Source organism: Phyllostomus hastatus, unplaced genomic scaffold (assembly GCF_019186645.2).
Source record: "Phyllostomus hastatus isolate PE091 unplaced genomic scaffold, TTU_PhHast_1.1 phas_contig_17, whole genome shotgun sequence".
In the NCBI taxonomy this organism is placed as follows: Eukaryota; Metazoa; Chordata; class Mammalia; order Chiroptera; family Phyllostomidae; genus Phyllostomus; species Phyllostomus hastatus.
Window position 1 is genome coordinate 46,473,753 of NW_025333664.1, and position 26,035 is coordinate 46,499,787.

The window sequence follows — 26,035 nt, forward strand, 5'->3', positions numbered from 1 at the left end:
AAACCTGTGGCAATGGTTTTTACTGCAGGGTGCTTTCTGTACAGTGCCCACTATGGAGAGCTACTGTAAGTACTTACTAAAGGATGCCCACTGTAGGGTGTTTACTATGGAGTGCTTACTACAGAGGAGCTTATAGCAAAAGCAGGGGCACTTGCCACAGAGTGCTTACTAGAGGTATTTAGAGCCAAAATATAGAGTGAAAAAAAGCAGGGTAAAGAACCAAATGTAGAGCATGATTCCATCCCCCATAACCATGGATGGCTGTAAGTATCCACAAACAGAAAGATATCTGAAAAGTTATTCATTAAAATGTCAGTAACAGTTACACCTGAAAAAAATCTGAGGTGATTTTTTTTCTTTCTTCTTTGTACTTTTGCATTGTTTGCATTTCACAATGAAAATGAATTCATTTTTACAAAAACATTCTAGCTATTAAAAAGTGGTAACTAATATGAAGTCAGGACTACCAATGTGTGAACAATAAGATTATTCTACTCTAGTTTTCTAAAATTGAAGTGACTTCAGCGTATTTTTACTTTGAATGACACTGCTGAAATTTCTGAGAAGCTAAAGCAGGAATCACATTTAAGCATCCAAGTAATGACAAAGCCAACAGTTTTGCTCTAGTAGCACTCAGACAACACCTATTAATCTTCAACATACCTCAAAAGTGAGCACAGGCCTCTGCAGAATGGCAAGTGGTAGGGCTAAGAAGTAACCAGCAATATGCTATGGCCACTGCTTTGCGTGAAACTGATATGAAAGATGACAACCAGGCACCATAAGGTCCAAGGACCACTGGCAAATTAAGAGCACGTGATAGCACCCAAGTCAGGCTATCTACCAGGTGGTCAGGGTTCTTTTTCTCCAAGGGTGAACCTGACTTACACAGGGCTATTTGGCAGCTTTCTCAATGACTGGACGAGACATACAAGAGGGGGGCTGGAACTGACTTACTGCATGGACCTGACCCAAACTGGGCGATGGTATCTACTTCACCATTTTCAAATTTTATAACCCGGCCATCTGCTGTACCAGAAAACATCACATCTGTTTAAAAAAAAATAAAAAAAGAATAAAGGTATTACTTGGTTAGCCTAAGAACTGTGATCATAGTACCTTCTTCTACAACAGAGCTGGCTTATTGGTGTTTTTCATCTCCAGAGAAGAAATGGCAGTTCTGAAGATGAGGGAGAAGTGATATCTGGGAACCAAAAGTCCTTAAAACACCCAACAGTAAAATTGTGGGGTCCTGAGTCATCTGCCTGTGAGCTTAAACCTGACACCAGAGCAAGGGAGCAGCAGACACCAGTCAGTGATAAAACCATGAGGATTTTCTACTCTCTTGGGGTTGGCACTCAGGGACAAGTGTTCATGTCTGTCTCGTATCAGTGTCTGCTGTTCAGGCTGATCATATCCAACTAAAAGGAAAGGACTGCTAGGAAGTCCCTCAGGATAAAATCAAACCACACTTGGTACTACTTCAGCAGCACATATACTAAAATTGAAAAAATACAGAGATTAGCACGGCCCAACACCAGGATGACAGGCAAATTCATGAAACATTACATATTTTTTTTATTTTTTTTTTTTAAATCCTCACTCGAGGACATTTTCTCATTTCTTTTTTAGAGACAGAGGAAGGAAGAAGGACAAACATCAATGCAAGAGAGAAGCACAGACTGGCTGCCCAGACTGGCACATGCCCAGACAAAGGATCTTATGCAGCCAGACCAGTATAGAACCCCCAGCTAGGTTACTTGGACAATGCTCCAACCAACTGAGCTATACTGGCCCAAGCCATATTACATATTTTTTAAATGTACATTACAAATTTTAAGGCAACCACAAAAAAAGCTTTATAAAAGTAACTGATATGTTAAGAAAGGATAAAAAATGAAACCATAAAAACTACAAAGGGTAGACAGTAGAAGACAAAATTAGGAATAAAAAACAAGGGCAATGAAAGAAAACAGTAACAAATATAGTAGCTGCTAACTCAACTCCTTTAATTCTTACTTTAAACATTAATGGCCTCAATATACCAATTAAAAGACAGACTTAGAAGTCAGAGTAGATTAAAAAAAGAGCCTACTATATGTTGTCTATAAGAAACCCACCTTAAATGTAAAAACACATATACATTAAAAATAGAGGACTGGACAAATATGTCAACACTTAACAAAAGAAAGCTAAATTAGCTATATTAATTTCAGACAGACAACTTCAGAGCAAGGGAAGTTGTCAGGAGAATAAAACCCAACCTTACATAATGATAAAGGTTCACTTATGCATGAAGACATTCTTAATGTGTACATGCCTAATAACAAAGTGTCAAAATATATAAATCAATCCACTGTTAGTGTTGGAGACCTCAGCAAAATACACAGTTGAACTAAACAGCACCATCAATCAACTGAATATAATTAATATCAACTAGGTAATCCAACTGGTGGGAATATACACTCCTCTCAAATTCACATGGCACATTCACCAAATTAGAACATATTCTGTACAATAAATGACACTTTAACACATTTTATTTTTTAATTTTCTTTTAATTGTTGTTCAAGTACAATTTTCTGTCTTTTACCCCCATCCCAGCCCCCACCCCCCAGCCCTCCCCACCTCCTCCCCATTTCCACCCCCTCCTTGTTTTTCTCCATGTGTCCTTTATACTTGTTCCTGCAAACCCTTCCCCTTTTCCCCTGAAATCCCCTCCCCTCTGGTCACTGTCAGCCTGTTCTCTATTTCAGTGTCTTTGGTTATATTTTGCTTGTTTGTCTGTTTTGTTGATTAGGTTCCTGTAAAAGGTGAGATCATACAGTATCTGTCTTTCACCGCCTGGCTTATTTCACTTAGCATAATGCTTTCCAGTTGCATCCATGCTATGGCAAAGGGTAGGAGCTCCTTCTTTCTTTCTGCTACATAGAATTCCATTGTATAAATGTACCACAGTTTTTTGATCCATTCATTTACTGATGGACACTTAGGTTGCTTCCAGCACTTGGCTATTGTAAATTATGCTGCTATGAACATTGGGGTACACAGGTTCTTTTGGATTAGTGTTTCAGGGTTCTTAGGATTTAATCCTAGCAGTGGAATTGCTGGGTCAAAAATGACTAAAGAAAACAGTATTAAAAAGAAAACCAACTGTATGGGAAAACATATTTGCCAATGACACCTCAGACAAGGAATTGATCTCCAAAATATATAAAGTACTCACACGACTCCAGTCTAAGACGACGAGCAACCCAATTAAAAAATGGGCAAAGGACTTGAATAGATACTTCTCCAAGGAGGACATACAGAGGGTCCAGAGACACATGAAAAGATGCTCAATATCACTAGCTATCAGAGAGATGCAAATTAAAACCACAATGAGATACCACTTCACACCGGTCAGATTGGCCATCATAAACAATGCAACAAACAACAAGTGTTGGAGAGGTTGTGGAGAAAAGGGAACCCTAGGGCACTGTTGGTGGGATTGCAGACTGGTACAACCACTATGGAAAACAGTATAGAATTTTATCAGAAAACTAAAAACGGATCTGCCTTTTGACCTTAACACATTTTAAAAAGCTAGAAATTATATAATGTCTGCTCTCAGAACACAATGGAATTAAACTAGGAATGAACAGAAAGAAAACTGAAAGAATCACATTATGCTTGGAGATTAAATAACATACACTTCTATATAACATATGAGTCAAAGAAGAAATCTCATGAGAAATTTTTTAAAAATTGAACAAAATGAAAATATAAAAACGATTTATCAAAATCCGTGGAATGCAGCAAAAGCAGTGCTTCGAGAGAAATTTTCAGCACCAAATCATATATTAGAAAAGAAATCTAAAACCAACCACCTACCCCTGGCTGGTATGGCTCAATGGGTTGAGCACTGGCCTACAAACCAAAAAGTCACCAGTTTTATCCTGGGTCAGGGTACATGTCTGGGTTGTGGGCCAGGACCCCAGGTGGGGGCATGTGAGAGGCAACCAATTGATGTTTCTCTTGCACATCGATGTTTGTCTCCCGCTTTTTCTCCCTCCATTTCCCTCTCTCTAAAAAACAAATAAAATCTTAAAAAAATGAAAATAAAATAAAATAATCCATCTAAGTTTCCACCTTAGGAAACTAAAAAAAGAAGAGAAAATTAAATCCAAGACAAGCAGAAGAAATAATAAAAATTAAAGTATCAATGAAACCGAAAACAGAAAATCAATAGGGACAAATCAACAAAAAAACTAGTCCTTTGAAAAGACCAATATTGATAATCTTCTAGCCAAACTAAGGGAAAAAAAGAGTAAATGCAAATTACCAATCTCAGAAATGAAAGAGGGAACATCATATAGACTCCATGGGTATTAAAAAAATAAAGGAATATTATGAACAACCCTGTACCCACAAATTTCATCATCCAGATGAAAATGAACCAATTCCCTGAAAGACACAATCTGCCAAAACTCACACAAGAACTAAGACTATTAGAATAAGCCTATATCTCCTGAAGAAACATATCAATAATTTATAGCTTCCAAAACAGAAAACACTAGGCTAAAATGGGTTCACTGGTGAATACTAATGAACATTTAAGGAAGAAATGATATTAATTCTCTACAATCTCTTCCAGAAGACAGAAGCAGAAGGAATACTACCTAATTCATTCTATGAAGTCAGCACTGCCCTAATACCCAAACCTCTTTTTAGAACAAAGATACAAAAATCCTCAACAAAATACTAGCAAATCTAATTCAACAATATGTAAAAAGAATTAGACACCCAACCAACTTGGATTTATCCAGGGTGTGCAAGGCTAGTTCAGCATTTGAAAATCAATTAAGTAACCCATAACATCAACAGGCTGAAGAAAAATCGCATGATCACAGCAACAGATGCAGAAAAAGCATTTGACAAAATTCAGCAGCCATTCATGATAAAACTTTCGGCAAATCAGAAATAGAAAAAAACTTTCTCAACTTGATAAAGAACATCTATTTTAAAAAAAGAAAAATGTACAGCTAAAATCATACTTAATAGTAACAAACAAGAAGCTTTCTCACTGAGATCAAGAACAACAGAAGAATGTCCACTCTCACTACTCATTTACAATACTGTACTGAATGAGCCTTAGCTCATTCAATAAAACAAGAAAAGGAAATAAAGTCTATACTAATTGAGAAGAAAGAACTAAAATTGTTTTTCTTCACAGATGATGTAATTATCCAAGCAGAAAACCCAAAAGAATCAACAACTAAACCTCCCAGAACTAATAAGGTTGCAGGATACAAGAATAATATTCAAGTCAATTGCTTTCCTATATACCAGCAATGAACAAGTAAAATTTGAAATTAAAAACAGAACACCATTTACATTAGCATTCCAAAAGAATGACATAATTGAGATCTAAAAACAAATCTCTACATAAGAAAAACTATAAAACTATAATGGAAGATCAAAAAACTACATAAATGGAGAGATACCCCATGTTTATGGACACAGAATCAATATTGTCAAGATGTCAGTTCTTCCTAACTTGATTTACATATTTAAAGGAATCCCAATCAAAATCCAGCAAGTTATTTCCTAGATATCCACCAACTGATTATAAAGTTTCAATATGGAAAAGCAAAAGATGCAGAATAACCAACACAACATCGAAGAACATCAGAGAACTGTCACTACTTGACTTGAAACTACTATAAAGCTGCAGGAATTAAGACAGCATGATAATGCAAAAGAAAAAGTAAATTGATCATTGCAACAGAATAGAGTCCAGAAACAGAGCCACATAAATATAGTCACCTCATCTTTGATAAGGAGCAAAGGCAGTACAATAGAGCAAAGATAGTCTTTTCTACAAATTGTGCTGGAAAAACCAGACATACACAAGCACACACACAAAAAATCTAGACACAGACCTACAGACCTTACAACCTTAATAAAAATTAACTCAAAACAGACTTAACTGTAAAATGCAGAACTGTGGAAGATAGTATCAGTGTTAACTAGTTGACCTTGGGTGTGGAGATAATGTTTTAGACATAATCATAAAGACAATCCATGAAAGAAAGGACTGATAAGCTGGATCTCATTAAAATTAAAAACATCTGCCCTGGCTGGTGTAGCTCAACAGATTGAGTGCCTGCCTAAGAACCAAAAGGTCACAGGTTTGATTCCTAGTGAGGGCACATGCCTGGGTCTCTGGTTGTGGGCATGTGAGAGGCAAGCAATCAATGTTTCTCTTGCACATTGATGTTTCTCTTCCTCGTTTAATCCCTCCCTCCCCCTCTGAAAATAAGTAAAATCTTTAAAAAAAAATTTCAAACTTCTGTTCTATAAAGGCACTGTTGAGAATGACAAGACATGCCATAGACTGGAAGAAAATATTGGTAGAAAACACATCTGTTAAAGGATTGTTATCCATAATATCCAAAGAGTTCTTAAAACTCAACAATAAGAAAATAACTCAATTTTTAAAATTGCCAGAAGACTTAAACAGCTTGTCAATAATCATATGAAAAGATGCTCAACATCTATGTCATTAGGGAACTACAAATTAAAACAATGATGTACCCACTACACACCTATTTGAATAGCCAAAATCCTCCTTAGGGTTCACATCTGCAGGAGGCTAACTAGACAGACCCCCCCCAACCCCCGCACTGCCCTCTGCCGCTCCTTGTGCCTAACCAGAAATGTCACCAGGAAGATAACCAGCTCTATCTGGTGCTAGAGTACAATGAAATGTTCACCCAGGCAGAAAAGAAAAACACAAGAATAGACTTCTCTTTGAAAGTTTTTTTAAAAATCACTTTAACTCCTCCAAGTTCCAGTTTTGACTTCCAAAATTTGATTTTTTCACCAAAAAAAATTTTTTTGAAGAAATGTATTAATATTGAATATTAATGTCTTTTCATGAAAATATGAAGTTCTATCATCAAGTACCTATTCCTCTTCAAACAATTCTGACTTTGCCAGCCAAACAAACCATTGCAGAAATCCACCAGTGTTTGGGTTCTGCATGGAACAAGAGATCTGGGACAGATGAATGGTCAATATCACAGGGGCAGTGGCCCTGGTCTGTCTTCAAAACAAAACAAAGGAGGACCCCCATCGCACTGTCCAAAACTACTTCACAGAAAACATGTAATACTTTAGAATTAGAAGCAGAGTGCCCAGTTAAGCTGCTCAGAAATCCTCATACCATATTAAGTACAGCAACTTTAATTTTATCTTTTCATTCCAAACCTTAATTCTCATTCTAATAGAAAGTGCACTGTTTCATGCTGCTAGAGACTCTAGTATTAGCACCACACCCAATTCTAGTTCTTAGGTTTGGACAATTCTGAAGAAAAAAAAGTAGAAATATTAAGAATCATTTATATTCTTTTCAAAAATGAAATCTATACAAACTCAGCTAAGAAACAATGTCCTGTCAAGAAATATCTACATAACTTTAATAAATGAACTAAACATCAATATCTGCATTTTTTCATTTCTTTTTAACAGGTCCAGTCCAACAATTTGAGCCAAATAAAGTGCTCCACAGAAAAGAACTCAAAATCACCCCATACTGAAATGGCCCATAATTCAAAGAGCCGAGAAGCTCCCTCAGGATGTCTGCTCAACAAACACATGCACATCACACAACATCTGTAGCCAAAGATGGCGAAGGCTCCCCAAACCAGGAGCAGGGTGCCAGTGGCTGTTCCTATAGAATCCCCCCTCCAAAACAACAGACAGTATCAAAGTTATCCCAGACAGACTCTGAAGTTCCAGGGGTTTACTTACCCCCAATATTTGCTATGGACTCTGGCCCAATAAGTTGATTTTCAAATAGCCTTTCCACCTGTCGTAACTTCGTATTTGGTTGCAGAACACCAAGCAAGCGAGGGGGTTCTTTGAAGCTGTAAAATAATGCAATTATAGGGATTTGTCTATAGAAAACACATGAAGAAAGTGTTTACTGAGGACCTACAACATGTATAATTCCATTGATAAAAAGCGATCATTCCAGTAATATCCTTATCTGCCAGAAATATAAAAGTTAAGAAAAAACTGTCCCTCAGATGGCAGGTGATTGCAAATTTTGCAATCAATCACCTGCCATCTGAGAGCATTCAGGGCCTCCACCCACCTGAACTGTTTATCACAAGTCCAATGCCTTGCAGCATGTTAAACCTCCTCACACCCCATGATTCACACACACTGGCATTTATACTCCCAGTGGTTGCCCTCCCATTCAAGTCCAATGGAGATGGAGGGGAGCCATGTGGACATTTCACAGCTGACAGCCTTGCTTCATAGAGAAGACAGAAGGAATGAGATAAGTGCATAGAGAACTGGTGCCACTGCCCTATCGTCCAGCATAGGTGCACCCTCAGGACCCATCTGGCTTCTCTCTGAAGATAGTTTCCACTGGGCCCTGCCTCCCTTCCTTCACTCAGATTGGGCTCCAGGAACTCTTCCCTCTCCTCAGATCTTTCCCTCCTCATGCAAATATATTCTTTCTCCCAATCCATCAGCAAATCATGCTGATGCCACCTCTAAAAGACAGACATCACTGAACCCTTTTGCCTCATGTCCTCTGCTACCACCCTGGTCCAGGCAACTGTCTTCTCTCCTTTGTTTCCTCTCTGTCCTCAATAGTCTATTCTCAACCCAGTAGCCCATGTGAGCACTATAGTCAGATCACAGCATTTATCTGCTCAAAGCCTTGTAATGGCCCCATCTCACCTAAAGCCTAAGTCCTTGCTGTGGTTCTTAGCCCTACACCATATGGCCTGTCAATTCTCTCTCCCCTCTCCTAGTACTATACTCTACCCCTCCACACCAGCCATTTCCTGATAGTTTTTAAATTTTATTTTAATTATTGTTGGCAGTACAATTTTCTCTCTTCCTGCTGGTTCTTGACTGCACTAGACATCTTCCATCTTAAGTCCTTCACACTGGCTATTCCCTTCACTCTCACCTTCTCAGTGAGACCTGCTCTGACCATCCAATTTAATTTTCAAAAGCACAGTACCCCCCAACTCTATTGGGTTCAGAGCCCATTTCAGCTTCTTACTTCTGTTGTGTTTATTATCTATCTATCCCCTTGTAGATGAGCAGATGAGATCAGGGATTTGTTCTGTTTTTCACTGCTGTATTCCAACCACTGGGCATATAGGAGGCTCCTAATGAACACTACAGAAGGAGTGGGAAGGTGAGAAGTGGTGGAGCAACCTCCCAATTCCCTCCGCACCCTGCCCTCCACCAAAGCAGTTGCCTAGCCAGACCACCAGAGTGGGAGACACAAGGTGGGTGGAGGGAGTGGTTGAGGATGTGGAAAAAAGCTTTCTGCCTTGCTGGCAAAACACTTCACCCTTGCCACCCACTCTCCGTGGGCACTGTGCAGAACATGGCACAACTTCCTTCAAATTAAATTGCCCCTCTCCCCCATCATTATGATTTTCAACTTGCTGAAAAAAAAATACTTAATTTAACTAGGAATTTTATTTACAAAGGAAGAGCAGGACTGTAACCTGCATTTTTGGTGGAGTTGTACAAATCTGCTTTCAGATTCTGACCTCCAAAAGGTCATACTTCCCAAAGGTATATGTGAAGATTGAACAACATAAACACATAAAGCCCAAGGAGAGCCCTGGCTGGTGTGGCTCAGCGGACTGAGTGCCAACCTGTAACTAAGAGGTCACTGGTTCAATTCTTGATCAGGGCACATACCTGCGTTGATGGCTAGGTCTCCAGGTAGGGGTATGTGAAAGGCAACCAACCGATCTATGTATCTCTTGCACATAGATGTTTCTCTCCCTCTCTTTTTCCCTTCCTTCTCTACTCTCTAAAATAAGTAAATAATATCTAAAAATGTTCTGTATATAACAGTCCTCTAGTCTTCCAAAATGGAAGTGGCTTCGCATGTGAGGTTTTGGCAAAGCCCTGCAGCCTTCTAGGTGACTTTACTCCCTAGAACTAAAACTAATGCGTAACAACCTGCTCTGGAAGGGTTCCACCCCTCCTGTCTCTGGTATATCTGTTCTCTGATTTCTTAAAGATTTCTAAGCATGGTCTAAACTCAAATAGAGGTCATTAGCACCCTGGAGGTAGGCTTCCCGAATCACTGCCATTGCTGACATCCAGCTCTGCCAGCGGACCTGATCCCATTGTACATGGCATCTCCCTTGGCTGGGAGATGACTGAGGTAGAGCATAAACTAGTAGCTCTGCTTTTCTGACCTCATCAACACTGTATCTCTCACCCCAAACCGTGGGTCTCCTCCTTCCTTGCTCTTTTTGCTCTGAAGAGAGTTTGAAAGAAGGATTTTTTTGCTGTTGTCATTAGCATTTTTCCCAAACCTCAATTTATTTCTGTTCTTATAACTCTCAGCCACTCTGCTGTTTGTCTGCACTTTGAGGTCCATGCTTCCAATTTTTGGGCAAGTCATTCCATAAATCTGAGCCTGTGGGAGAGATTCTATCGGCCACACTGATTTCACTAGTTTTCTCCACCTTTCCTTCTTCATCAGGCTCATCTACTGCCCAGGCAGAATTCTCATGCACAACTTTAAATCCTTACTAGATCATGTCTCCTTTCAGTTTCTGGTCATGAGTACACACCCACCTTTCCTCTAAATCTCTTCACTACTCTTTCCATACCTAAGTTCACCTTTACTGAGATCAAAGGTCTTCAGTCACTTAAGCTCCATCCCTCCCACTCCAACTCTGAAATTCCATCTTTACCTGCTCTCTCTACTTTCCTCCTCTTTCCCAAGGCTACCTCCCCAGCCCAGACTTTAATCCCCACCTGTGGACACAGTTCATTTTATCACCTTGCCAAATGAACAGAAAAGTCCAGGTCAGTTTCTATTTGGGTTGGGCTGAGCCACATCCTTCCACACGTTGAGAGGGGTTAGCAAGAAAGAGGCCCCTCCCTTCTATGTGTCCCAGAACCCTCTCAGAGAGAACATCTAGGGTGTCCTTGCAAGGAAATATTGGCACACCAGAAATTACAGAGCAAATATGCATATGAATCTAAAGTACCCAGGCCTCAACCCATTGTCAATTTAATTCAATCTTATGCAAGCTAATTGTGTTTTAATAACACCATGTATCTTAACTAATTTCCAATCCAACAACAAAAAGTTGACTCTTTTCTATGTATGTCAATTTAAGGTCAGAACAATTGATATGTCCTGCAGGTAGATATCAGTTAGATACAAAACACCAATACATTATAGAGTTGCATATGTTATATTTACTTCAAAATAAGACATGGTTCTTTCTGGAGTTTTTAAACCTTACATAGACCAATTCACTTAAAATAAACTTCAGACTGCTCATCCCTCCAGGCAGTTGCAATGGAAGAAAACAGGAACTTACTGAACCAGGCTGCATGACCTTCTTGTACCATGTAAACATCAATGTCATAAATCACAGCAATAGGAGTCTGACTCAGTCTTAATATAACTAAGAATATGAATACATTTCATGGGGCTCCCTAAATGTATACTATTTTATCAAGTTATAACAGATTGTATTGTTCACAGATCACCAATGAGGAAAGGTAACTTAGGAAAAAAAGAACATTAATTGCAAGTTTTTTTTTTAATCAGTTACTTACAAAATTTAAACAAAGTAACCTCCATTTGTGTATGCTTTTGCCACTTCTTATTAATTCAGCTTAACTGTGTCTAATACTTAAGCTTCTCTTATTTGGGATTCTTCTGGTTTTTGTTTTTGATTTATATAGTTTTGTTTTTGAAACAATAACATGGGCAACACCATGCATATATTTTGTGGAATATCTAATTCAATATAAAATGCAGGCAAAAAAATCAAATCTTTATTTCTCATAACTTACCTTTCAAATCAGATTGGTTTAATTAGTCAAGAAATCATCCCAGCCTATTATACTTTACTGAGCAATCCCTCCCAAGAATTGCTGGGGCAGCTCACCTGAGAGGCTGTGGATCTATGGGAGAATCCAGCAGCACCATGGCTCCAAGAAGTGGAATGGTGAGGGAAACAGCCAATATCAAAAAGGTCACTCGGAAAACTCTGCCACTAAAGGAACTGTCAGAAATGAAATATATACAAAGGTAATCAATCAACAGAGGCTCAGGCAGTGACAATTTGGCTGTTCTCAAAGCCCTTTCAGCAGGAACAGGCTTCTCACCCCACATCTCCACAATGACACCATCAATTTCTGTGGCTTGTGACTCAACTTTAGCACTATTTGCTAGTATTGGCAAACATGCTTTTGTTCTTTTTTAATCTTCCAGCTGTGTGGGGCACTCTTATCAGTTATTTTCCAGATAGTATGATAGGTTGTACCTTAAATCCTCTAGTGAGTTTTAAAGAGAGAAAATTCAAAGCACTGATGAACACAAAAAGTAATGGGAGTAAAGAATTACAATAAGGGAAGACACACTCATCTACAGAGAAGACAGGTGTTCCTCAAAAGCCACTATTTTCTGGTACATGAATTCAAAGCAGCAACACTCAGTACATTATGTTCCTAGATTCTCAGGTTCTGTGAACAAAAGAGACAGAGACAAATTCATGAGGCAGAGGAAGAACAACAACTTCCTGAGCATCCGATTCCCCAGTCATTTGTAGATCACACCTTTAAAACCTCAAAAGGTAAACCCAGCTCTTCAACCTAGGAGTCTGACAGATACTGACAGTTATTTAGAAAAAATCTATAAAATTACAATTCCAAGTCATCAATACTAAGGCCCTGGGAAGATGTGAAATCTGCCTTAGGAATCTCTCGTTAAGTTTTGGGACAAATGACCAACAGTGACTAAAATTCTCTCAAATGATCCTCACCTACATCGTTACTCACCTGGTAAAAAAAAAAGTGAACACATTTAGCCTCTTGCTACTAAATAAACTTTATAGGATCATTATTTGCTTATATTAAGTGCATTGAAATTTACTAAACACTTGACGTCAAGATTAATTTAAAGCAGCAGACCACAATGGGTTTCTGCCTCTGCTGCCACCATTGTCTCAGACCCTCAGGTCTCAATGAGGCCTGGTGACACTCCAGAATGAGAGACAAGCCAATATGGGAGCAGACTGGATCCAGCTTCTTTCAGCATTACTGCAAGTTACTTGATAATGACAGAACCCAACTAGGCACAATGTACATTACTCATGTGTCATGCCTTGCGTGGGAAGGACAGCAATTCCAGGGGAAAGCTGCCATTGTGAAGAAGTGGTCTAGCTTTCCATTCCAGAAAATCCAGCACAGCCCCAAGGCACAGGACCATCAGCCCACGCCAGATAGCTGCATCATCAGTATGGTTGTGGACCAGCTTAAGGCTGACAAAGATCCCATCATGGGGTTACACCAGATGTTCCTATTAAAGAACATCGACAATGCTTGGGTTTGCACCAATGACATTTTAGGCTTGCCCTGCACAACTTCAGCTGACCATCTGGTGAAGCACTCATACTATTTCTTCCTCCTTCTTCTTCCCGATATTATTCACATTCCTCCAGATGCTCCAAATATCATACACAAATGAGCAGGGCCATGGTGGAAGTGGGCACAGTATGCTGCTGCTAGCTAGGTATTGTATATGATGTTTGGACACAAGACTAGTTACATCTGACAAGAGAAGGTTGTATTGTACCAGTTCATGCCTTGGAAAGACTTAAGTAATGCAAAAGGCAATATTTTTTCCCTAAAGATTTTACTTATTTATTTTTAGAGAGGGAAAGGGAAGGAGAAAGGGAAGGGGAGTAATATCAATGTGTGGTTGTCTCTTGCATGCCCCCTACTGGGGACCTGGCCCAAAACCCAGGCATGTACCCTGACTAGTAATCGAACCAGCAACCCTTTGGTTCACAGGCCCATGCTCAGTCCACTGAGCTTGTCTTTTTTTTTAATCTGTTGGCAAGTTGTTCCAGTAACCCAAAGTGAAGGAGAAAGCAGCTGCTTCACTGCCCAGATATTGATTTGTTGAGATGTTTCGATGCCTCATGATAATAAACAACAAAAAATTTTCCTAATAGTTAAAAAAAAATTTAAAGAAAATGGAATCATAAGCTCCTAAGATAGATAATCTTTTTCTTTTTCTGTTTATCCTCACACAAGGACTTACTTATTGATTTTAGAGAGAGGGAAAGGGAAGGAGAGAAACATCGATGAGAAAGTGCAACATCAATCGGCTGCCTCTCATGCATGCTCTGATCCGACTGAACCCACAACTTAGGTATGTGCCCTGACTGGGAATTGAACCCACAACCATTCTGTTTCTGGGACGATGCTCCAACCAACTGAACCACACCAGCCAGGGCAATAATCCTTTTTCTATCAAAAAAAAAATCAATACACTTAAAAAAACAAATAATTTAAGGGCAGTGTTTTGCTTGATTTTGACAGGATAATCTTCTTCTGCATAAACCAGATCCAGATAGAAATATGGGGACCTTGATGCCAGTACTAACTTCCCAAAAACCAGCCAAACCACTGCAGGTGAATTTCTTCACCCAAAGCCCACTCACCATATGACTGAGGCAGCTTTAACAAACTATAGAAATGATCCCAGAAAGTATAATCTTTGACTGGGGCAGCTTTAAACAAGGCCCAGATATTCTAATTGGATAGGTCCAGCATTGGCCTGGAAGCTTTTTTTCCTTTCATGCTTTCCAGTTGTTTCTGATATGCAACTAGACACCACCAACCTTATTTAACTCCCTCCCCAGTGAAAGTAGTCTATCAACACCCAAGTCACTTATCATCAGCTAGCCTCTATTGGAAAGTTTTGTGGTCATGTTTTAGAAATATCACCTTAACTCCCTGAGCAGTGCTGTCTGATGGAGCTTTCTGCAATGACAGAAATATAGCAGCCACTAGCCATGTGTGGCTACAGAGCACCTGAAATGGGGCTAACGTATTATACAAATGATCCAAAGGCCACCTATGTGTATCAGGCCCCTGGGTTGTTTATTTCTTCACTGCAAGATGTGAGAACCATTAGCTCAAAAGGCCCACAGTGCCAAACTCCAAATTTTACAAATCTAATTATTTTTAAAATTAGCCCAAACAAACAAATTTTCAGCCATTTAGCATCTGACTGCTTTCCACATTCTGTGAAACTTCACCTGACGGCTGTTGCCCACTGATAAAATGGCCTTGCCCAGCCAGTGCTATCCTTGGAGTTCTCTGACCCAGAGACTCACCTTGACCAGGGAGCCCTCTCTCTGTTCCCCCTCTCTTCTAGAGTTCCCTTGCCCTCCTCCCCTCAGGACTGTGGCACCCCTCCTGTTGTCCTTCACATGCAAACCTGTCAAAGTGTCACCCAATAAAGCTTGTGTGCTGTGACTGCCACCTCAGTCATCTTTTTCCTTGATCCCTTTCCCTCAAAATCCCCTAAAACTCCCTATCTAGCACAAATGAGGAACTGAATTTTTAATTTTAGTTAATTAACATTTTTTAATTAATTTAAACTTAAATAGCTACATATAGCCAAGTGGTCATAACATCGGACAGCAGACTTAACTTAATATTCCTTCATATGCAATCATTTAATAATCACCTACATACATGTGCCAGGTAGTAAATGAAGCCCTGAGAGTATAGCCATAAACAAAATACAGTTTCCTGATCTCCTCTGTGTATTCTAGTATAAATAAGCAAACACCAGACAGTAACAAGTACAATGAAGAACAATACAGTAGGGTCGGGGGTAGAGTGATGGGGAGAGCTGGCCACACACAGAGGTCAAAGCAGATGACCTCAGAATAGAGAAATTCAATGAAGCTCAGAGAAATCAAATATCTGGGGCAAAGCAACACAGGCAAAGGAAACACAGCTGGACTCAACAAGCACTTGGCACATAAGTGAAGGATACATGCTTTAAGACTTGACCACAGAGGCATAATGACCCAAACAGGGAGTATGAGGCAGAGTGAATGAAGGGAAGCTGCTAGACCTGTCAGGCCCATTGCTGGGGGCATATCCCACACAGCTCTGAAGACCAGGAAAGTGCCTGCCAGTGTGCATGGTCAACGTCCAGAAGGCCAGAACATACATAGAGTATTTCCCTAATTCTTTGACTCAGGGACTTTGTCTGCCCACATGATCTCATGCAACATGTTCTGAGAAACACATTTTCCCCTTGCTTGCACTGATTGGTTGCAGTTCTGCCCTTAGGAGCACCAAATTCTTGCCCTCCTAGACAGCCCTCCCTAGATCTGATGCCTGAAGTCATAACACTCTCAGTTCTATGGTCTCCAGGCAGTGTCCCCAGTCCTACTAGAGCTTCTCAAATGGTGGGGTTTGCAGAACATTCTCTTTTCTGGTTGTTTCAGAGTTTGCCAAAGTCTCCCATAAAATGTGATGCCCACAACTCAAGGCAAAGGTCTAGTCTAAACCATAAACTATCGCTCCACAAAATGGTTTTAGTTGCCCAAACTGAAAAATAAGGGATTTCAAAGAAAAATGTGGTTTCTGGCCTCTCTAGAAAAAGCAATAGATCTGACCCTATGAAACCCAAAGTTTCAGGACAGCCTCACAAGGGTTACCACTCTTCAGACATGCACACACTCTGCTCTCCCCAGCCCCAAACTTGCTACAGACAGCACCACATCAAGCTAGTAAAAGAACCAATGTGACTGATGCTAAGACCAGAGCCTGGAACATAAAAAGCTCTCAGTAAGTGGTAGGTTCCAGGACTTGCAGCTCCCTGGAGCAACTGTATCCCTGACTGTGTGGTGCATAGTTCCTTGCAGTGGTTTCTGTACCCATGCTCTAAACACACTTATTTTATCCCCAGGTTCATTAACTTTTTGACAGGCCCATCTCATTGCAGTTCCTGCAAACTCATCGTTAACTACAATTCTGCCTTTCCTCCATGTGTGCCCCTTTTCTCTGCACACCTGCATTATGGTAACTTAAATAAAAGATACTCCATTTATCCCTAACCATTTTCACTGACAAAGCCCATCACAATCCCCTTCTCAATCTGTGCTAACACATTCAGGAAAGCTAACAACTTCCTTCCCAGGTACAGTCTGGGAAATCAACTTGTTTGCCCCAATCTCCTCAAGAGCCCCGGGTGATGCTCACCTCTTGAGGACATCTGCACCCTGAAATTTCCCACAGTCTCTAAAGGCAAGCAAACAATCACAGTGATGCAATTACTGTTGTCTCAACCACAATCTACAAAATCCTTTACTTTCACCAACCAAATATGAAGGGCATTCTCAAACTCCTTCAGTACACAGGACATCAGAGTCTTCAGTCATGGACTAAAGTCCTGACCAACAGACCCTATGAGAGTAAAAACAACCTGTGATTTTTGTGGGAAACCTGTAAGCCCCAAATCCATAGAGGACAAGAACTGCAGGTGTCAAGTGATCTCTGGAAACTGAAAAAGTCAAACAGCAACAAAATCCACCTTTTTAAGTGAATGCACCTTCAATTTGTTCATTTTTCACATTCCTCTATAGTGGGGCTCCTAGACTATAGATGTCTTCATTTTAGCATTGAGAATAACTAAGAAATTAAAGGAGCCATTTGAAAACACATACCAGGGCAGGGAAAGGGCTGAGAAGAAAATTCCAGATTCCTAAATCCTCATGACTTTATGAATTTATGGCATCCCCATCTGTTCCTCCACACTGCTTCCTTTACTCTTCAGTCTTAAAAAGGAAAAAATAAAATTGACCTAGTAGAGGTTTTTAATTACTCTAAAGTCCTTTAGAAAAACTATTGAAAAAGCAGCTGTTAAATTCTCAATGCATTCAGTTTTCAGTCCTAAACAGTTACTTGTGGGCATTAAACAGATATTCAAAGGGCCAAATGTAATTTCAACTCCTTAACAGTTAAGGAGTAGTTACATTTATACAGTCCTTAAATTATTTCAGCCCTTTGAAGGCAACCAAAAGGCTGATGTGGCCCCCGGTGAAAATGAGTTTGACACCCCTGCTGTACCACACCCAATTTACCAGTGCAATTTTCTACAATATGCCACGCTACTAAGACAGGGAGTGAAACAGTTCTACCTAATACATAGAAACAAATATAGGGAGGCTGCCAAGATCAGAAAGACAAAGAAATATGGCCCAAAAGAACAGAACAAAACTCCAGAAAAAGAAGTACACAAAATGGAGATAAGCAATCTGTCAGATGCAGAGTTGAAAACACTGGTTATGAGAATGTTCAAGGAACTTAGTGAGGACCTGAAGAGCATAAAAAAGATCAGTCAGAAACAACTAATTCACTAACTGTAATAAAGAACAATTTACAGGGCAAGAACAGTGAAGTAGATGAAGCCAAAAATCAAATCAATAATTTGGAAGGAATGAAAGAAATCCAACCAGAACAGCAAGAAAACACTCCAAAAACACGAGGACAGGCTAAGGAGCCTCTGGGACAACTTCAAACATACCAACATTCAAATGATAGGGGTGACAGAAGGGGAAGAGAAACAACAAGAAATGAAAACTTTCTTTTTAAAGATTTTATTTATTTTTACAGAGGGGAAGGGAGGGAGAAAGAGGGAGAGAAACATTAATGTGTGGTGGCCTCTCACACGTCCCTCTACTGGGGACCTGGCCCACAACCCAGGCATGTGCCCTGACTGGGAACTGAACCAGCAACCCTTTGGTTCACAGGCTGGCACTCAATCCACTGAGACACACCAGCCAGGGCTGAAAACTTACTTGAAAAAATAATAAAAGAAAACCTCCCTAATTTGGCAAAGGAGATAGATATACAAGTCCTAGACGTACAGAGTCCCAAACAAGATGGACACAAAAAGGACTACACCAAGACACGTCATAATTAAAATGCCAAAGGTTAGGCCTAGCTGGTGTGACTCAGTAGATCGAGTGCCAGCGTACAAACTGAGGGGTAACCAGTTCAATTCGCAATCAGGATACAATGCATGGGTTGCAGGGCAGGTCCCTGGCAGAGAGTCCCTGGTGAGCAAGAGGCAACTATAGTGGGGCTCCTAGACTATAGATGTCTTCATTTTAGCATTAGATTGATGTTTCTTTCCTTCTCCAGCCCTTCCTCTCTCTAAAAATAAACAAATAAAATCTTAAAAATAAATAAATAACTAAATTGCCAAAGATTAAAGATAAAGAATCTTAAAAGCAGCAAGAGAAAAGCAGATGGTTACCTACAAAGGAGTTCCCATAAGACTGTCAGCTAGTTTCTCAAAAGAAACTTTGCAGGCTAGAAGGGACTGGCAAGAAGTTTTCAAAGTGATGAAAAGCAAGCACCTACAACCTAGATTACTCTATCCAGAAAAACTATCATTTAGAATGGAAGGGCATATAAAGTGCTCCCTAGGCAACGTAAAACTAAAGGAGTTCATCATCACCAAGCCACTATTATATAAAATGTTAAAGGGACTTATTTAAGAAAAGGAAGAGCAAAACTATGAACATTAAAATGGCAATAAATTCACAACTATCAACAATTGAATCTAAAAAGCAAACTAAGCAAACAAACAGAATCAGAATCACAGATATGGAGACCATTTGGAGGCTTACTAGTTGAGAGGGGGAAAGGGAAGAATGGGGGAAAATGTGCAGGGATTAAGAACTACAAATTTGTAGTTACAGAATAAACAGGGAGATGTTAAGAACAGTATACAGGAAATGGAGTAGCCAAACAACTTACGTGTCTGACCCATGGACATGAACTAAAGGGACGGGGGTTACTGACAGAGAGAATGCGGGGGTACCAGGTAGAAGGCAAAGGAGGTAAAATTGGGTCAACTGTAATAACATAATGAATAAAATATATTTTTTAAATAAAATAAATCTGAAAAAAAGTATCTTAAATGAACACAATGTAAAAAAGGTACAATGGAAAAGACCAGCAGCAGACAACTTTGGAACATCCAATTTACCCTGCCATTAAGTCAGAAATCCCCACAGGGAAACTGAAAAACAATTTAATTAACTCTGCCCCTCTGCAGCAGGGCCAGGAGTGTCAGAGGAGCCCAGGTGAGACTTGGGCCTATCCAGTAAGTAAGCTCCTATCAGGAGCTATATGCCTTGGTTTTCAACACTGCACCTCACAGAGATCTCAGGGCTAGCTGCACTTTCATGTAAGGGCCAGCTTACATTTCTCATGTAAAAGTGTACATGGTGTTGGGAACAAGGAAATTAAGAATTAAATTTAACCTTAATAGACAAGAACCACATTGTAGCTAAAAAGAAATGATAAAAGAGACAGAGTGCAGTTAAGCAAACATCCTGTGTCTAGCAGATGCTCTCCCCTGGGTAGGCTAGATAAGCAATGCTTTGTAGTTTTAATCAGAAAATAAGAACCTAGCTAGCTAGAGCCAGGAGATTACTAGGTTAATGAACAAACATCCTGCCTTCCCGCCTTATGAAAGAATGCTTGGTTTGAAATTCCCGAGCACGGTCTTTGTAAGCGAATTACTAACTGCCACGTCTGCTTCTGTATAACGCTTGCTTGCCCGGCCCTATATAAGGACTTAGCTGAAGCGCTTGGCGCGGCTCTCGTTTGCAGCTCCTTGTGGGCACTGTGTCGCTGGACACTTTGAGAGTTCGCCCCTGCACAGGTTAAACTTGGCCAATAAAGTAACATCTTTGATACCCTGAAAGTCTCCAATATTTGTTCTCACGTTTGCTGGATGCTACACATGGCATGCCTTGTCTCTATGGTTTCTATAGTAAAGCACTGCTGGTTCTTGCATGGCCATTCTAAAAGGCTCCTCAGTCATCACCAGAGGATGACTTCACAATCAACATCCACAGTCAACAGGGTGACCAATTTGTCCTGGTCTGCCAAGATTAGCACTGAAAGGCCTGCATCCTTGGAAGTTTCTGAGTCCAGGGCAAATAGGATGGTTTGAGCCCAGGAGCCAGATATTACCAGAAAGTCTTCTCTGCGAATCACCTTTCTAGACCAAAACACTCCTTTCTGTTATATCTCTCCTTCAAAGTGTTCCTCTTATTATCATAGGTGAATAAATTCAAAAGTCAGTCTGTCCTGGCAAAAACTGTCCCTCATTCAGTATCTACCATATCCCTTGCCACGCCAATAAATATTTCTATTTGTATAAACTTATAAGTCAATCAGTTCCACAACTTTGAGCTTGTTCTATATAAGGCCACTTGGTTCTCCCCAAGTTATGAGACTCAGGATGCAAAATTAAAAACAGAAGTTTAAGTATTTTACATTAAAATAGATGATTAAGGATCATGCTTCAGTTTTTATCTAACAAAACAGAGCATACTTAAATTCTGGAAGGCTGACAGAAGCAAAGGCCAAAAACCTGAGGTTTCTTTCATTAGGCATCAACAACTACAGTTTCCTCTGCTTCTCGGTCCGTATTAGGAAAAATCGGCAAGGCTGAATTCTCACGAAAATTGCCTAACAAAGTCACTTCTCTGCTCGCTACTCTTTCCGGAAAACCGCAGCGAGGACTGGTCCTACTCAGAAAGAGGGGGCCAAGTACAGAAGCCAGCTCTTAGCTGGCATATCCAGGCGCGCCCCGAACCATCTTTTCAGACCTCCCTTCAGGATTGTGCGAGCGCAGAACCGGGAAGGTAGGGTAGTGGCTAGATGGCTCTACCCGTGGACACGTATGGTAGGCCAACAAGAAGGCCAGCGAGTAGGGAAAGGGAAAGCGAGGAAACCACCGCTCTGGAAGCTGAAGCAGGAGGGGCAGGTGCGATGCGAGGAGGCCTCGGGACCTAGAGCCCGGAATAACGCCGCGATTGGGCGCAGAGCATGCGCAAAGCCTCCAGGGTCTGCCAGGTGCCACCAGCTTGATCAGAGCCTGTTTCTTCCCTGTAAAATGAGTTTTGCCAAGGGTGTTAAATGACACAGCATGCCGTGCGTCGGGACCGCATATACCCGGTTGCTATTAGTGCCATCTTCGTGCTCTGCGGTCGGCCCCACCGCTCGAGGACAAAGTCTGGGGGCCGGGCCTACCTGCCGTCCTTGGTCCCCGGGATCTGCCCGTCATCAGTGACGACATGCGGCCGCAGGGGACGGCGCTGCCGTAGTCCGTCCGCCTCGCTCATTTTGCGACTACCAGTGCCACCCGACCCACAAATACCAAAACGGAGCAACGCGAACAGCGAGAATGGCCGCACACCGCCCCATCACCCCCCGCGAGCGGAAGTGACGTGCCATGTCACTTCACTGCGTGGCTGCCAGGCTCCTGGGCGTCGCTCGTGAGCCCTGCGCTCGACTGGTCGCGGGCTCCCCAGTGTTGGGCGCCGGGCTTGGAAGCGCCCCCGATTAAGTGAGTGCCTTTGGCCTGCTTCTTTGCTGCCTGCTTTAATTTCATTTCTCTTGTGATGGCGAACGACAGTAATTGTTTTGCACCTCGGCAGTGCTGGTGGTTTGTGTTGGTAAAGAGGATGGTGCTGTTAGAATGACAAAGACCTGAGTTTCTACAGGCAGCGTAAAAAGCAACATTGTGTGCCGTGGCTAGTGTGGCTCAGTGGATTGAGTGTGCGACTGGGAACCGAAGAGTTGCCTGTTGGATTCCCAGTCAGGGCACATGCATGGGTTATGGCATGCTTCCCAATTGGGGGCGTGTGAGAGGCAACCACACATTAATGTTTCTCTCCCTCTTTCTTCCTTCCTTCCCCTCTCCCTAAAAATAAATAAATCTTTTTTTTTTAATGTGAGATTATACTCTTAGAGGTACAGCAGTGTAACAATGCCTACCTAAAAATTATACTTTGAACATGTCCAGTTAAGAGGAAAACAGGCTAGAAAATGTCTCTTTGGTTAAGGCCAGAATTTGCGTGTTAAGTCTTTTTTGTAATGGTTACAACAGATGTTTGATAAAGTTTATAAAAAGTGCTAAGAAAACAATTCTAAATTAAATTACAGCAGGAGCGTGAAGGAGACATTCTGTTGTCTGCTGACCACTTAACAAAAACACTTACTACATTCCTGTTTTGCCTGTTGGAATTTAGGATTAATTTCAAGGTGGCTATTTCCACAGGTTATTTTAGCCAGGATATAACTTCAGGAGTCCCACCTGTTTGCACAGGATTTGTCGGACTGCTGCCCGCAACCAGTCTACAGCGGCGGACATTTCTTTGTATTCCAACTTGGCGACTGTCCCAAAGCTAGACCCCTTCCACCTTGCCTACTGCTTTGCCTATAGCTTAGGTAAATTCTTTCAGACATCTTACTTCTCCCTTACCCCTACTTGATGTATTAAAATGCTTGCAAAACTCTGGGACCACAGACAGGCTGTCTTTTCTGCCGAGCCATACTGCCTAACATCTTTGGCTCAATAAAACCTTACTTACAAAAAGACTTTCCGCCATGGATATTAAAAAAAAAATTAGTTTGACAAATCAAACTAATTACTCTCCCGAGTAATAACACGGAGTATAAATAACAATAAGTATGCTCTAAGAAAACATGAAATAATCTATTTGTCCTTTAATTTAGTGAGCTAGGTATAATTTCTAAATGCTGGAAGATGATGGTGAGCAAACCACAAACTTGCTCAGTTATGGAAATTTAGGGAGAGAGACAACTTTAATCAGCTCACCATAATAAATGTAAATTTTTAAGTGTAATAAAGGAATAACATGAGAGCATTTTACAGCTGAAAGAGCTGAAAAAATGAATAGGATTTTGGTGAAGGGAGCAGGGAGTAGGATTCCCAGGCAAAGGAAACCAAGAAAAGAAACCAACTCTAGAAAAGGCCTATTTGAAATTAAATAGTAAGAACTAATTCACTGATTGCACTTGAAGGCTTTCCTGATGGAAATGTGCCCTCCTCTTTTTTAGGGCTAGATGGCACTAGAATCCCAGGTGACACTACCGTAAGAAGAGATGATGAAGAACCAACATGAGGGAAGTGAAAAGTTCTATAAATTGAGATCTTCAGGGATCCCGGGTTATAACTGGCAACACTTTACTTCACTCCCTGTTGAATAAAACCAATATATCAGGGAAGCTTTTGACAGTACTGCATGATCTGGCCCTCCCTGCTTGTCTGGATTATCCTTCCTTCCCTGACTCCCATGTTTCAAACACTCAGGATTGCTGCTATTTGTAATCTTATGCCTCCCTGCCTTTATTCATATTATCCCTTCTCCCGGTGATAATGGCTCCACTTAGCCAAAAATATTTCATTATTCAGGACCTAGGACCTACTTCAAGTATCATTGCTGAAAATCATTATTCCCTTAATTTCTCACATAGAACATTTTGTTTCTAAGGCACTTTGAACATGACTGAAGTATGGAACATAGCCCACTGCATTGGAATTATTTATATTCTATGCCCAGTGTTAAAGCTCTCCAACAAAAAGCAACCAGGAACATATTTGTAAAAAATACAGTAATAATGTTAATAGATAGTATAGTGACCGGTTAATAATACTGTATTGCATATTTGAAAGTTGTTAAGAGAATAGATCTTAGTCCTTATGACAACAGTCTGTAACAATGTGTGGTGACAGATGTTAACTAAATTTGTGATCCTTTCACAATATATACAAATATCAAACCATTGTATTATACAACTAAAATTAATACAATGTGTATATCAATTATTCCTCAATAAAAAATAACAAGTTAGTTTTATTAAACTTCCTACAACAAAGGAATGCACCAGAGGCCCTGTGAGGCTCCTCAAAGCAGTGGAGTTATGGAAGGGTCCTCTTGTGTTGGGAACCGCCCTGACTGGTATCAGAGGCTGAAACCCCCGCCTAGGCTAAGGCTAAGGGAACGCCCTTGGAACCGTAAACCAGCAAGGAGACAAAAGCTTATCTTCCTGGCAGGAATGCTGCTTCTGCTGCTTTATTCATAACTGAACCCCAAAAAGCTTGGTCAGTTAGCCAAAGACGGGTAAGATTCCCCACGGGGGAACGACCTAAGACAGGCACGATCACTTTTGGGAGGCCCCCCCCAAAAGAAGGACTTGGGGGGCTGCAGCAAAAGGGGGTGATGGGCCCTCGCTTCTCGGCTTTGACATAGCCTGAGTTCTCAGCGTTTGGGAAAAAATCTCCTTATCTCTCAGTTGCCTTAGTTCCCTTGCTCCACCTAAGCCTGAAACAATGACAGGGTGGTGCAGCTCGGTACTGAGAAGTGCGGATTCCCCAGGGTGATCAGGCCTAAGAAAGAACATGTAAATTACTGTGAAACCTCCTTTGTTTAGAATGCTCTCAGTTGAATGAGAAGGGTCTTAGGAGGAAGTTATTTTGTTCCTCAGTCTTACAGCTCTTTGACTCCCAACTCAATAGACCGGCAGAGTTCTTTGTTTTCTATGGTTCCTTACTTCCCCCGAATGAGTACTGTACTTTACCTGAATTATTATGCAAAATGAGCCTAATAAAAGCAGGTATGGACGGTAAATCAGCGCGCTCCCCACTAGGGGGGGTGGCCATTTCGTCCCTACTTCCCCACAGAAACTAGCTTGTCTCTGTGCATGTGTTGTTTTTTCTCGCGCGTGTTTCGGCGAGCCATCCACAGCGTTCCGTGGTCACTGCTGGCCGGTGACCCACGCGCAACACTCTTGGGATTTGGGGACTGAAGGTAGTCACAGATCATCTTGTCAGGGATAGGTCAAGATTTGTAAACTAGGAGAGTCTCTGGAAGGAGTCAGTGATCTTTATCTTAGAGCACATGGTCTGAATGAGCTAAATGAGTTCAATGGTCTAAGCTTAGATAACTAATCCTTAGGCACAGTTTAGTAACATGAGTTTCTGTTTGTGAGTCATGGTGAGGTCCATTTTGTTAGTTGTGGTTTTAGTTCTCAGTCCCCTCACCCCACTCTCTAGCCTAACTGCCGCCCAATTATTGGCAGTAAGGTGGAACCTCTGCAATTATTTAGACCAGGTTTCTCAACCACAACACTGTCAACATTTTGGGCCAGATAGTTTTTTGATGGGGGTCTGCAGGGGAGAAGCTTTCCTGTGCATTGTAAGATGCAGTATCACTGACCTCTACCCTCTAGGTTCTAATAGCATCCCACATAGTCATGACAATCAATAATATAGACAGGTGTGTCCCCTGAGAGGCCAAAATAGCCCCTGTTGAGAACC

The 26,035-nt window shown here is 40.9% G+C and overlaps 1 protein-coding gene, 1 long non-coding RNA gene, 1 other non-coding gene and 1 pseudogene across 6 annotated transcripts in view; 3 read left to right on the forward strand and 1 right to left on the reverse strand.

Moving 5' to 3' along the window:
* The window catches only part of LOC123815380 (adipocyte plasma membrane associated protein), a 35,279-nt gene extending 13,199 nt beyond the window's left edge, over positions 1-22,080 (reverse strand). Inside the window, exons 1-5 of one of the 4 annotated variants that reach the window (XM_045833701.1) lie at positions 21,943-22,080; positions 17,550-17,660; positions 11,958-12,074; positions 7,798-7,913; positions 958-1,050 (exon numbers count right to left, since the gene is read on the reverse strand). In XM_045833701.1, the coding sequence (XP_045689657.1) occupies positions 958-1,050; positions 7,798-7,913; positions 11,958-11,998 (250 nt within the window). In that variant the 5' untranslated portion in view covers positions 11,999-12,074; positions 17,550-17,660; positions 21,943-22,080. The other 3 variants (XM_045833700.1, XM_045833699.1, XM_045833702.1) reach the window with 3 other exon arrangements.
* On the forward strand, positions 1,476-1,577 carry LOC123815452. Its single transcript, XR_006785109.1, has one exon. It is a non-coding gene; the product is annotated as a U6 spliceosomal RNA (small nuclear RNA).
* LOC123814949 lies at positions 13,058-13,443 on the forward strand (annotated as a pseudogene).
* Positions 22,081-22,121: 41 nt separating the features above from the next.
* LOC123815381 lies at positions 22,122-24,046 on the forward strand. The gene is made up of 2 exons (XR_006785066.1): positions 22,122-22,258; positions 23,776-24,046. It is a non-coding gene; the product is annotated as an uncharacterized LOC123815381 (long non-coding RNA).
* Positions 24,047-26,035: the final 1,989 nt, after the last annotated feature.